Source organism: Pelodiscus sinensis, chromosome 21 (assembly GCF_052426305.1).
Source record: "Pelodiscus sinensis isolate ZL-2025 chromosome 21, ASM5242630v1, whole genome shotgun sequence".
Lineage (NCBI taxonomy): Eukaryota > Metazoa > Chordata > Testudines > Trionychidae > Pelodiscus > Pelodiscus sinensis.
Genome location: NC_143072.1, coordinates 7941374 through 7953497, shown reverse-complemented (window position 1 = coordinate 7953497; position 12124 = coordinate 7941374). Strand labels below are relative to the sequence as shown.

The following is a 12124-nucleotide window of genomic DNA, read 5'->3' as shown; positions in this document are numbered from 1 at the left end:
GTGCAAACACTTTTGTGCAAAAGGGCCAGTATAGACAACTGAGAACCGTTTTGCGCAAAAAAGCCCCGATGGCGAAAATGGCGACCGGGGCTTTCTTGCAGAAAACCGCGTTTAGATTGGCACGGACGCTTTTCTGCAAAAAGTGCTTTTGCGCAAAAGCATCCGTGCCAATCTAGACGCTCTTTTCCACAAATGCTTTTAACGGAAAAACTTTTCCATTAAAAGCATTTGCGGAAAATCATGCCAGTCTAGACGTAGCCTGAGGCTATGTCTACACTGAGGCAGTTTGTCGGAAGAGGAAATGCAAATGGAGTGCTCTTATTTGCATATTCTCTTCCGATCCTTTTTGCGGAAGAGGTTTTTGCACTAAAAGGCCCTATGTAGACGGGGCCATTTGTCAGGAAAACCCCATTTTGTGCAAGATCCCTTATTCCTCGAAAAATGAGGTTTACAGAATCTTGCACAAAATGGGGTTTTTCCGACAAATAGCTCCGTCTACACAGGGCTTTTTAGCGCAAAAACCTCTTCTGCAAAAAGGATCAGAAGAGAATATGCAAATGAGAGCACTCCATTTGCAACTGAGCGCTCCATTTGCACGTCCTCTTCCGATAAACTGCAGCAGTGTAAACGTAGCCTTAGAGAATCACTGTGCAGATAAACACTGTGATCGGTGTTCTCTGTAAGCTGTGCGCTTGGGTAGCCACCCAGGAGAGATTGAAATGCCGCCCAGCTGATTACCAGAGCACCCACAGCCGGCAGCATGTGTTTCTACTGGTGGTCCACATCTGCACATGCCTCTGTGCATAGAACAAAAATTATTCTGCACACAGATGGGGAAAAAATTAAGGGAACATTGACTGTCCATGAAAATCTCTGCTTCAGGGTAAAGAGCATGGCTTGGTCTCTACAACAGGCTTATGTTGGTATGAATAGGTTGCTCAAGGAGCTGGAACATCCAGAGCCCTGAGCAACACAGTTCTATGACCTAACCGCCGGGGTGTGGAGTCCCTCCGCTGACAGGAGCCGGCGGCCCAGCTGTACGACTGCAGGGCTGTAAGGACAGACAAGCCCTAGAGTGACTAAAACCGGCAAAGTGACCCAGGGCAAGCACCTCACGTCAGAACCTGCTGTGTTCACATTTGATTCCTCAGGGCCTTGGCTGTGGCTTGCAGGCTCTGGGATCGTATGTGGCACCTGAAATTCCTCCCTGATACTCCAGGCCTCGTGTGTTTCCCCTGTTAATGACTCAGCGCTTCTGAAAAGTACAGGCTGTGACCACCGGGACAAGCTTCCCAGTTCTACCAGAGGCAGCTTTTTTAGGGAATGGACAGGGGGTGTCGCTGGTTCCTGGGGCTGGTAGTTTCCCTTTAAAAGGATTCCAAGCAGTCCCTCCCAGTGCCGTGCCGTTAGAGCTCTGATCCGAGAAAGGGCCCCAGGCAGGGATGGGCTAGAATCCTTTCCCCTGCAGAGCAGGGATCTAGGCCTACGGCCAGAAGTTTTAGGTAGCAAAGTTGGCCTTGACGTCAGCAAGGGACGTGTGCTGGTCTCATTTTTCGCCCTTCTGGGGGAAGGGGGAGGGAAAGACAGTCAGGAATTCTGGGGTCTGTCGAGAGGCAGAATGTAATTATCCAAGGAGGTGTTTGGCCACTGTGAGCACGGACCCTTTGGAGCCAGGGAGGAGCAGAGCGAGCCAGGACTTTGGCATGTGTCTTGTCTGAAAGGGGAGGCCTCTAGTAGCCCGGTGGTCTCTAACGGTGCCGGGACACTGCCTCTTCTCCGATTCACCCACCATTCACCCTCAGCACCTGGGGTTTCCTGGGTGGTCTCCACACCAAGAGTGAACCAAGCTCAGCTCTGCATAGGACCCCAACAGCAAAGTCCTGGGTGACTCCTGCAATGTGTCTGTCATGCACCCTCAGCTCCCCCTGAACTCAGCAGAAGTCCAGGGCACCCCACCACCTTACAGGACTGGGCTTCCATTGGGGAGCTCTGAGAGGAGCTCGTCCTTAGGGAGTCAGTGAGTTATGGGATTTGGAGCATGTCTGCCTGCACGTACAGAGAGCCCAGCGTCAGTTGCAGCACTGTACTGACTGTCACTATCATGTTTTATTGCAGTTCAGCTGAAGGATAGCTATGAATCCAACACCTTTTTCTTCTTGGTGTTTGACCTGTAAGTACCATCAGCTTTTGGTTTGGTCCTTACGTCCGACTGAACAGAACACGGCCCCATGGATTCGTTACACCCGTTCAGCCCTTACAGAAGTCCACAGGGTTTACAGTAACAAAGCCAAAAGCGAAATCTGTCCCCTGGGTTTTACAGCTTTTCCTATGTGTGTTCACTGTACCAGACTGAAGTTGAGACTATAAAGGAGTGACAGGTCCTCCTTAGCCTGAAAACACCCAGGGCTGGCTTTAAACACATGCAAAAGAAGGATGTTAAGTAGTGTGTATTTTACTAATTGCACTTTTGCATCGACTATTCGATTAGTTGATAGGGAGGCGCTGCCCCTTTGAAATGCCACAGTGGCGTTTCCACGGGGCAGTGCTGCACCGAGCCTGGGATCAGCTGAGGACTCCCCCGCTGACGCTGGTCTCTATGCGGCGCTGCCCCTTTGAAACGCCTCCACGGTGTTTAAAAGCGGCAGCACTGCCCAGAGCTTGGGCTCCCTGTGGCACTGCTGCTTTGAAGTACCCTCTCTTCCCCCCTTGCTGCCTCTGTCTAATAGAGGAACTAACTGACTATTCCTGTCGACTATCTGATAAGCCTTTGCTTATCGGATAGTCGACTAGTCCTTAACATACAAGTCAAGTAACAGGTGGGTGCTTTAGCACATTCCTGGCCTGATCCCCTCTCCTGCAGTGAGTCCAGAGGGAATTCCTTGCTACTCTCCCAGCCAGACACTGAGCCCCAAGCTGTGTAGGACCCATCCAGCCGGATATTAGGCAGGTCCTGTTGAGGGTCGAGACCCTCCTGCTCCCAGTGAGCCCTGTGGGAGCCAAAGGCAGGCAGCCACCTCAGCATCCCAGTCATACGCAGGCAAGCAGAGTTGGACGGTGGGGAGAGGAGTAACTGCCGTCCGGTTTCCAGACCCCAGCACCCTGGGTGGTTCTGGTTGGGCAATGGGTGATTTTCCATAAAATAGACCAGGTAATTTGTGCTTTGCTGGCTGAACCAAAGCGCTGGCACGGAAACACCCTCAGACGCTCGCTGAGGAAACTGGAGATCTGGTTTGGCTCCAGCTCGATAACAGAGGCAGCCGAAATTGCCAAACGGGCTACGCAATCGACTGAGATCCCTGCAGGTTTCTCAGGAGCCCAACCACCTGTGCAATGCAGCCCGCCCGCGGCAGCTGGCAAGGGGAAGTTGTTCTAACAAGCGCTTGTGCCAAGCCGTGGTAGGTTAGGAATGTGATGAGAGAGCAGCTGAAGGCAGGTTTCTCTTTATGGCACAGTTCCCGCCATCCTGGCCACAGGCAAATCAATCATCAGAGAGGCCCCCGTGACCAACTGGGAGGAGGCGAAATGCATCAAGTCAATAACAGAGAGAAACAACGATAACACTTTGCATTTCCCTACTATCTTCCACCCGAGGGTCTCAAAGAGCTTTGCAAGCCAAGTGCACTAAACTCGATGCCCCCGTGAGGCCAGGAATTATTGACACCGGGGGCGGCCGGAGGCCAGACAGAATGCACGATCGGCGCCCCCACCTGCATGGCTGTCAATGGCATGACATCATCAGCAGGTGCCCCGGGCGCCCCGCTGAAGACGGCCCCTAGGCGACTGCACCCTAGGCAGCAGGCCGCCCCTGATTCTCACCTTCACTTTACAGCTTGGGGAACAGAGAGGGTAAGAGACTTGCCAAGCGAACACTTCCCATGAGTGTGAAGGGTCACAAGTCTGGCGGAGAGGGGCAACAGCCCTTTTACAGAGGCACCTTCCTGTACTCCCGCAGGGTACAGCTACACAGCAACGTTATTTTGGAATAACTGACGTTATTCTGAAATAACAAACAGCGTGTCTACACTATAAGGCTTTATTTCGAAATAATGTCGAGCCGGAGGACTTCTTACTCCGACTCCTGTAACCCTCATTTCACGAGGAGCAAGGGAAGTCGAAGGGAGAGTGCTCTTCCTTCGACTGCCTGTTGTGTAGCCAGGGCCCAAAGCTGAGTTAAGCGATATTGATTTCAGCTATGCAGTTGACGTAGCTGAAGTTGTGTAGCTTCTTCCGACTTCAGCCCTGTGTGGAGACGTGCCCTTAGCATTGCATCTGATCAGCTGATTGTCGGCTCAGCCATTTAAATTTAAATGAAGCCGCGATTATTTAAATCGCGGCTTCATTTCCCTTTGCCAAACAAACAAATCTACATGGCTCCGTCGACGGAGCCGTGTAGTTTAGACGTACCCCCAGTGAGCTAGTTCAATGAGACGGGTGTGTCCATTCCCCATCGGCAGACACCCAGCCGCAATTCCAGCAACTACGGCAAAAGGGCCTTTGTGAATGGAAACTCAGGCCCTGAGTCCCACCAGGCCCCAGCTGCACTTTGCAACAGAACGGACTCTGCAAGGCCTCGGTGCTACACACCCACAGACGTTTTCTCCACTGCTAAGACTGCAGCCTTCCCTGCCAACACAGGCTTGGCTGCAGCTGTCAGCACAGGCAGCCCCCGCCCCCGCTCTGTGGGAGTGAGCGACATTGCTCAAGTTTCTCTGTAACCTTTGCTGAGGTCTGTCATAGACCCCAGAGTCTATTTATACCTCTGGACCCCCACAGCCACGCCTCTCTTGTGTAATGCTTCGACTTCTGATCAGTGAGGGCTGGTGCTTTCAGCCAGCTCTTCAGAAGGCAACCAGCTGGAGTGGGAAAAGTGCTAGTTCTGTGGCTTAGACCTAATTTAACTCAGGTTGCAATATTGCACCAATTCACCAAGGGTGCGTCTGCACAGCAGTGTTATTTCGTCACGACGGCCGTTATGGGAGCATCTACACAACAATTCCCTTATTTTGAAATAAATTCAAAATACTGGCTGGCCTTACTCTGACTTCTGTACATTTCATTCCACAAGGAATGACAGCTATTCTGAAATAGCCATTTCCGAATAGCAGCAATGTGGACGCTCCACTGCTGCTATTTCAAAATAGCTCCTCCCCAGGGCCTTTCAAACTAATCACTCCCCAGTGCCTCTGGCGCCCTAAATTACGATAGCACGTCCACATTAGGGAGCCTGCCTCGGACTCATTTTGAAGCTTCCCAATAGTGTAGACGTGCTATTTTGAAAGAAGCTATTTCGGAGTATTTCTTCTGGAATAGCTTGTTTCAAAACAAGCGTGCAGTGTAGATGGAGCCTTTGTCTGGTGCAACTTTGGGAGGGACAAGCCCTGAGAAGTCATAGACTATTCGAACTCGAAGGGATATCGAGAGGTCATCAGGTCCAGTCCCCTGCCCTCTTGTCGGGATCAAACACCATCTAGATCAGTGGTTCCAAACTTTTCAGCATCACGCCCCCCCTTTTGGATTTTTAAAAAACCATCACCACCCCCCCACAAATCGCAGCAAAACTTGTTGAGCAAGAAAGAAAGAAAGAAAGAAAGAGAAGAACTGACTGAGGCAGCAAAACTTAATGAGGGAGGGGGGAGCTAGGGCGCCTCACGCCCCTCCTGGAATTTCTTCACATCCCCCCAGAGGGGCACGGCCCCCCCAGTTTGGGAACCCTTGGTCTAGATCATCCCTGACAGGTGTCTGTCCAACCTGCTCTTAAATATCTGCAGGGATGGAGATTCCACAACTTCCCTGGGCAATTCATTCCAGTGTCTAACCACACTGAGAGTTAGGACGTTTTTCCCAACATCCAACCTAAACTGCCCATTACTTCTTGTCCTCTCATCAGAGCAGAGGCACAGCGAGGGTGTTATGCACCTGGGGGCAAAGGCAACATTTGCTTCCCCTCCCCCGCCGCAGCGCAGCAAGGTCCCGAACCTGGCATGTGGCTGAGCCTGACCCTGGAAGGATGGGGAGGAGCTTGTACCATGCCTTCCTCCACCCCTTCCAGTTTGGGGCTGGGCCCCCTCACGCACTCACCCGCCAGTGGAGATGGAGGAGGGTCAGACTGGGGGCAGGGAGGAGGGTCCAGCCAGTGGTGGCGGGTGGAGGAACAGGCGAGCCGAGGGATGACAGAGGGAGTAGAAAGGAACTAAATTGGTGCCCCGTAGTGTGGTACCTGGAGGCAACTGCCCCTCCTGCCCCCTTGCTATGCCACTGCATCAGAGGTCAAGGAGAACAATTTTTCTCCCTCATCCTTGACTCATATTTAGCTGTTGACTCATATTTAGCTTGTGGTCCACTATGACCCCTAGATCCCTTTCACCAATACTCCTTCCGAGACAGTTGCTTTCCATTCTGTTATGTGCGAAACAGAGTGTTCCTTCCTATGTGGAGCACTTTGCATTGGTCCTTATTCAACATCATCTTATTTACCTCAGACCATTTCTCCAGTTTGTCCAGATCATTCTGGAATATGACCCTATCCTCCAAAGCACTTGCAACCCCTCTCAGCTTGGTATCTGCAAACTTTATAAGCATACTCTGTATGCCATCATCTAAATCGTCGATGAAGATCTTGAACTCCCTGTGGAACATCACTTATTCACAGCATGCCTATGAAACATTAATAACTACTCTCTGAGAATGGTTATCCAGCCAGTTATTTACCTATCTTATAGTAGCCCCATCTAGACTGTATTTCCCTAGTTGATTGATAAGGTCATGCAAGACCATATCAAATGCTCCCCCGTCATTGCTCTGAGCTTGCTGCATTAACCCATCATCTTATGCCTTGCAGTAGCCACCCTGAGCAAAAGAGCCCTCGGATCTGAGCTGTGTCCCGTGGGAAAGCTCTAAAAGCTACTTGCTTGCAAGAAATCACTGCATGTGTCAGGCAAAGCACTTCTGGGCCTGTACAGCATCTCTTGTGATGCCAGAGCACAAGGGAATGCCGCTCTGGTGTAGAAAGTCATCTCCAATGGCACTACAGCAGGGGTGGGGGTGGGACTAGCCAGTGCTGTAAAAATGGGACTCAGGAGCTCTGCCACCAACTTCTTGTGTCAACTTGGGCACTTCTAAAAATATGTTTAATTTTTTTTCCGTTGCGTTGGGCCTCAATTCCTCATCTGTGGCTCCCAGCCTCACTGGCTTTGTGGGAATATGGTTATTCATGTTGGTGAGGGTGTCACTCATAGGCTGTGTCTACACTGGCAAGGTATTCCGGAAAATCAGCCGCTTTTCCGGAAAAACTTGCCAGCTCTCTACACTGGCCGCTTGAATTTCCAGAAAAGAACTGACGATCTAATGTAAAATCATCAGTGCTTTTCTGGAAAAACTATGCTGCTCCCGTTTGGGCAAAAGTCTTTTTCCGGAAAACTATTCCGGAAAAGGGCCAGTGTAGACAGCACAGTAGTGTTTTCCGCAAAAAAGCCCCAATCCCGAAAATGACGATCGGGGCTTTTTTGCGGAAAAGTGCGTCTAGATTGGCCACGGACGCTTTTCCGGAAAAAATGCTTTTCCGGAAAAGCACCCTGCCAATCTAGACGCACTTTTCCGAAAATGCTTTTAACGGAAAACTTTTCCGTTAAAAGCATTTCCGGAAAATCATGCCAGTGTAGACGTAGCCATATTGTCTCCTCACTAATATTGCCCAGACTTCCTTGGTTGTGGCTTCACCGTGTCTTTTTGTTTCATGTTCCCACCACCCGTGTTCGCTGTAAGCTATGCACTTGCATGGCAACTCAGGAGCTAGTTAAACGCTGCCCAGCTGATTAGCAGAGCGCCCACAGCTAGGTTTTTTGTTTCTACTCGTGGTGTACATTGGCACATGCTTCAGTGCACATAAAAATGATTCTGCATCGGGATGGAAAAAATCAATACATAGATGGAAAAGATTTGTGGTGGGCAATATTCCCTCTAATCTCACAACAGTCCTTGTGCAACTACCTATTGCCAATAAAAAGGATTGCAGCACCTTAAAGACTAACAAAACATGTAGATGGTGTTATGAGCTTTCATGGGCACAGCCCACTTCTTCAGATGAATGAAGAAGTGGGTTGTGCCTATGAAAGCTCATGACAACATCTACATGTTTTGTTGGTCTTTAAGGTGCTGCAAAACTACTGGTTGTTTTTTAAGTTTTTCCAGTTACAGACCAATTCGGCTTCCCCTCTGAAGTTATTGACAATATTCACCTGGCTTTTGGTCCTCTAACCCATGCTGGAGGTGAACAGTTCCAAGTCTCCGTCTGGCTAGACTCAACTAACGTTCTTCCTTCTTCTGGGGCCACGGTTTATCAACCCAAGGCTGATGGGTAATTGGCTCAGTTGGTGACTGAGAAATTCCCTCAACCACCTCCAGACTTCTACTGGGGAACTAATTGCTATCAGAGTGATCAGCAGGCAGACTTGTCTGTTTGTACCTGCACAGAAGGGCTGAGAATCCAGGTGAAAAAGTCCCTCAGGAAAACCCCCCACAATAAATAAATGGTTTTGAAAGTGGGTGGGTGGTCAAAAGAACCCGTTCTTTGTTGTGTAAAAGACCTGGGGAGGATTCCTTTAAAATAGCTTGTGAGCCCTCTAGTGCCTTTCATGGTGTTCTATGAAGCTGCCAGAACCCAATCACAACAACCAGCATATGTATGTAATTTGTTCCATAAGGGTTATTTGGACCCTATTGTGCCTCTGTGGGTCCTTCCTATTATGTTTGTGGTGTAAAAGGCAAAAGAAACAACATTATTTAGAACTGGCAGATCTACTCCCTAAGGGAGTCATTTCTGTGCTCTTGAGTCTTTAGTGACCAAACTAAATAAATAAATGGCTTCCTCCTTTAAGTCAACACAATTCCAAGAGCAGGGTCTGGGTTCTTGTCTAGTCCTGCATCAGTGGAATTGTTAACTAAGATCATTTGCAAAAAATGTATTAGTGGTAATGATGCAAGAACCAGAGAGAACCCAGCATGACTCTCAGATCTCAGGGTGAGCTTTATGGGGTTGCCTGTTAGGGGAAAAATCCACTCCCTTTAACTGTGAATTGAACAGAATTCTGTGTTACTACCATTCAAGATTTTATTATGACTCATCTTTGCTGTTTTTCTTAAAGCTTCAACTCCTGGAATCATGTGATTATATGAGACTCTTGGCTTTCATTTAAAAAAGTATAGTTCCAGCCCTCATGGCTAGAGAGAAAAGCTTGAAACTGTGAGCCTGCAGGGTTCAAAGTGCAGAAGGCAAATCAAAAGAACCTCACAATTACTGTTTTACAAATTTCGTGGTTTTAAAATGAAATCTCTGGATCGTTGGAGAGCTGACTTTGGATTTTTGAGGCTTGGGGTTGGTGATATTGAAATTTGCTTGAGGTTACTGAGAGACAAGGCCCCCTCGACCTTTTCCTGGGTTGTAGCTGCATTTTACAAGTAGCGGTTGATTCCAAAGATTTTATTGCCCTGTTACGTTAAGTGCCTCTTCTTCCCAAATGCAGAATGAAGCGAGGGGAGCTCTTCGACTACCTCACAGAGAAAGTCACCTTAAGTGAGAAGGAAACCAGGTACGGTGAGAGCATTGAACAGCCCCGTGGTTCAGTCAGCATTTGCATGGACAAACAGCAGCACTTTGGACCTGCCAGTCACAAGCTCCCCAAAAAGGGTCTCCAGGTCTGAGATGAGGTTCCTTTCAGTTCCCGAGGTTGCCCCAAACCATTGCTTTCAGCTGGCAACTTGCCAGGAGTGCGAGAGGTCGCACTTACAGGCACCTTCTGCTCCACTCCCAGCTTGAAATAAAAGCACGGACAACCGGCGTCCGCTCCTAGGTCCAGGTGCAAAGCTCGCTCTCAGCATGCTGAATTGGATGCTGGGGTTCAGAGGCACAGCTAGAAGCAGGATGAGCGCAGTGGCTGCCCATCACTCCCAGGCTGGTTGTGAGGAGAGGAGACGCAGGCATGGGAAGGAAATGGGATCTCTTTTCGGAGGGGTTGCCGGGCTGAGAGAATGTATCTCCTCTACCCTATTGGCATCCCCTCTAGGAAGATCATGCGCGCACTGCTGCAAGTGATCCAGTACCTCCATTCCATGGACATCGTCCACAGAGACCTGAAGCCAGAGAACATTCTCCTGGATGACAACATGAACATCAAGCTGACGGACTTTGGCTTCTCCTGCCAGTTGAATGGGGATGAGATGCTCAAAGGTGAGCTGGCTATTTGATCCGAGTAGGCGGAGGGGCAGAAGGCCTTAGATTCTCTGCGCTATCCCTATGGAAATACATTCTCTCAGCCCAGCAACCCACCCAAAAAGAGATCCTATTTCCTTCCCAGGCCCGATCCTTCAGCCGATATTCCCGTCATTCATCAAGCCTTGCTTTAAATGTCCTAACCAGTGGGGCTTCCACCACTTCCCTTGAGAGACCATTACACGGGCTTCTCCTCTAGCAGGTCGTCCTCAGTTTTCTCTCTTGATGTCTCCCCATTACACACTCCTGTGCCAACCCACCACCCTTCCCTCATCACAGTTGAACTTGCAGAGACTAGTTGTTCCATAGTCCATTGGGATGCCCTTATTCAAAGGCACAAATGGCTGTTTGGGTTAATCTCTGTTCTCCTTGCACAGGTCGCAGGTTATAACTCATGAGCAGGGATGGCTCACAACATTTTGGCACCTGAGGCGGGAAGCTGAAATCACGCCCCCATGCCCCCTCGCTTGGGCCAAAACTTTGAAAGGCCTTTTGTGCCCTCCTTCCTCCAGCACAGCACTCCACCATCTCTGTGCATCTAGAACAGAGAGAATACGTCTGCACCAGCAGCAGACACAATTTTCTACACTCTGGGTCCTAGTGGCTCCCCCTCCCCCCCACACCAACCGTCTGGCACCTGAGGTGACTGCCTCAGTTCACCTCATGGTAAGGCTAGCCCTGCTCATGAGGAGAGTCCAATGTTAAGATGCCCAGGAAATGTAGTTAAGGGCTGTATCACACACCCCGGAAAGATTCTGACCTGCAGCGTCTGCTCAATGAATAGCTATTTACTGGTTACCGGATGGTACTAACCTCTGCAAATTCACTGATATTGAAGTGAAAAGTCCCTTTCTTGCAGAAATCTGTGGCACTCCTGGATATCTAGCTCCTGAAATACTAGAGTGCTCTATGGACAAGGATCATCCAGGGTATGGAAAGGAAGTTGACATGTAAGTCGAACATTCATGGGTAATGATCAACTTTCCTAGTGACTGGAACGAACATCTCCTCCCTTCACGCTGGGGTTTCCTTCTGAAATTCTCATGCTTTTGCGTGCTGGGAAAGGCAGGAGGCGCCCATACAAATTAGTCTCCAAGGATAAGCGACCTGAAAACAGCCACAACTGGCTGGGGCCAATTAGGAGATTAAATGGTGCACTGAGCAAATGACCTTGGCTAGTGGTTTGGCATATGACTGAGAGCCAGGAATAGCAGACTGCTAATCCCATTTTTTACATAGATTCCCTACCTCAGTTTCTGCATCTTTGCCTATTAGGTGCCCAGACAGTGCTAGAGAAGTCACAGTATCTGTGGATAACAACCCTACTTACCAGCCTCAGAGGTTTTGTGAGTGTTAGTTAACAGGAGCTTTGAAGGGGAAGAACACACGTCCTGATCCTAAAGGTGTGAGGCACTTAACTTCCATTCAATTCAATCTGGCCCTTACTGCTATGGAGGTGAAACGCGTTAAGTGCCATTAATAACAATGATCTCTGCTTGATGGCTGCCCAGAACAGTTCTTTGCCTTTTCCCACTAACAAGCCCTGAAACGGGGTTTCATTCACCCACTGAGAGAGCAGTCAGAAGTGCAAACAATGCTCTTCCTGTTCCCAGTGAAGCAAATGGGACCTTTGGCATGGACACGGATGGGCACGAGTCCCAGTCCATGCAGATTAGTAAATGTAAACAGACACGTGGTGGCGAGACAGCTGAGCGGCTTTCTCAGTTCTCATCTTGGGTTAGTCACCTGAATCAAACCGGGCACCTGACAAGCCTCATGTGTGCAAAGGACGATTGCTATGCGAGGTTCTCCCATTTCTGCCTGACAGGCCATGATAGATCCACTCCAGGGCACTCATCG

The 12124-nt window shown here is 49.5% G+C and overlaps 1 protein-coding gene across 2 annotated transcripts in view; it reads left to right on the top strand.

Moving 5' to 3' along the window:
• Positions 1–12124, top strand: part of PHKG1 (phosphorylase kinase catalytic subunit gamma 1) — a 35471-nt gene that overhangs the window by 12929 nt on the left and 10418 nt on the right. For both annotated transcript variants that reach the window (XM_006113099.5, XM_006113098.5), the window contains exons 4-7: positions 2116–2170; positions 9519–9584; positions 10059–10222; positions 11124–11214. In XM_006113099.5, coding sequence (XP_006113161.1) covers positions 2116–2170; positions 9519–9584; positions 10059–10222; positions 11124–11214 — 376 coding nt within the window. The remainder of the gene's footprint in view (positions 1–2115; positions 2171–9518; positions 9585–10058; positions 10223–11123; positions 11215–12124) is intronic.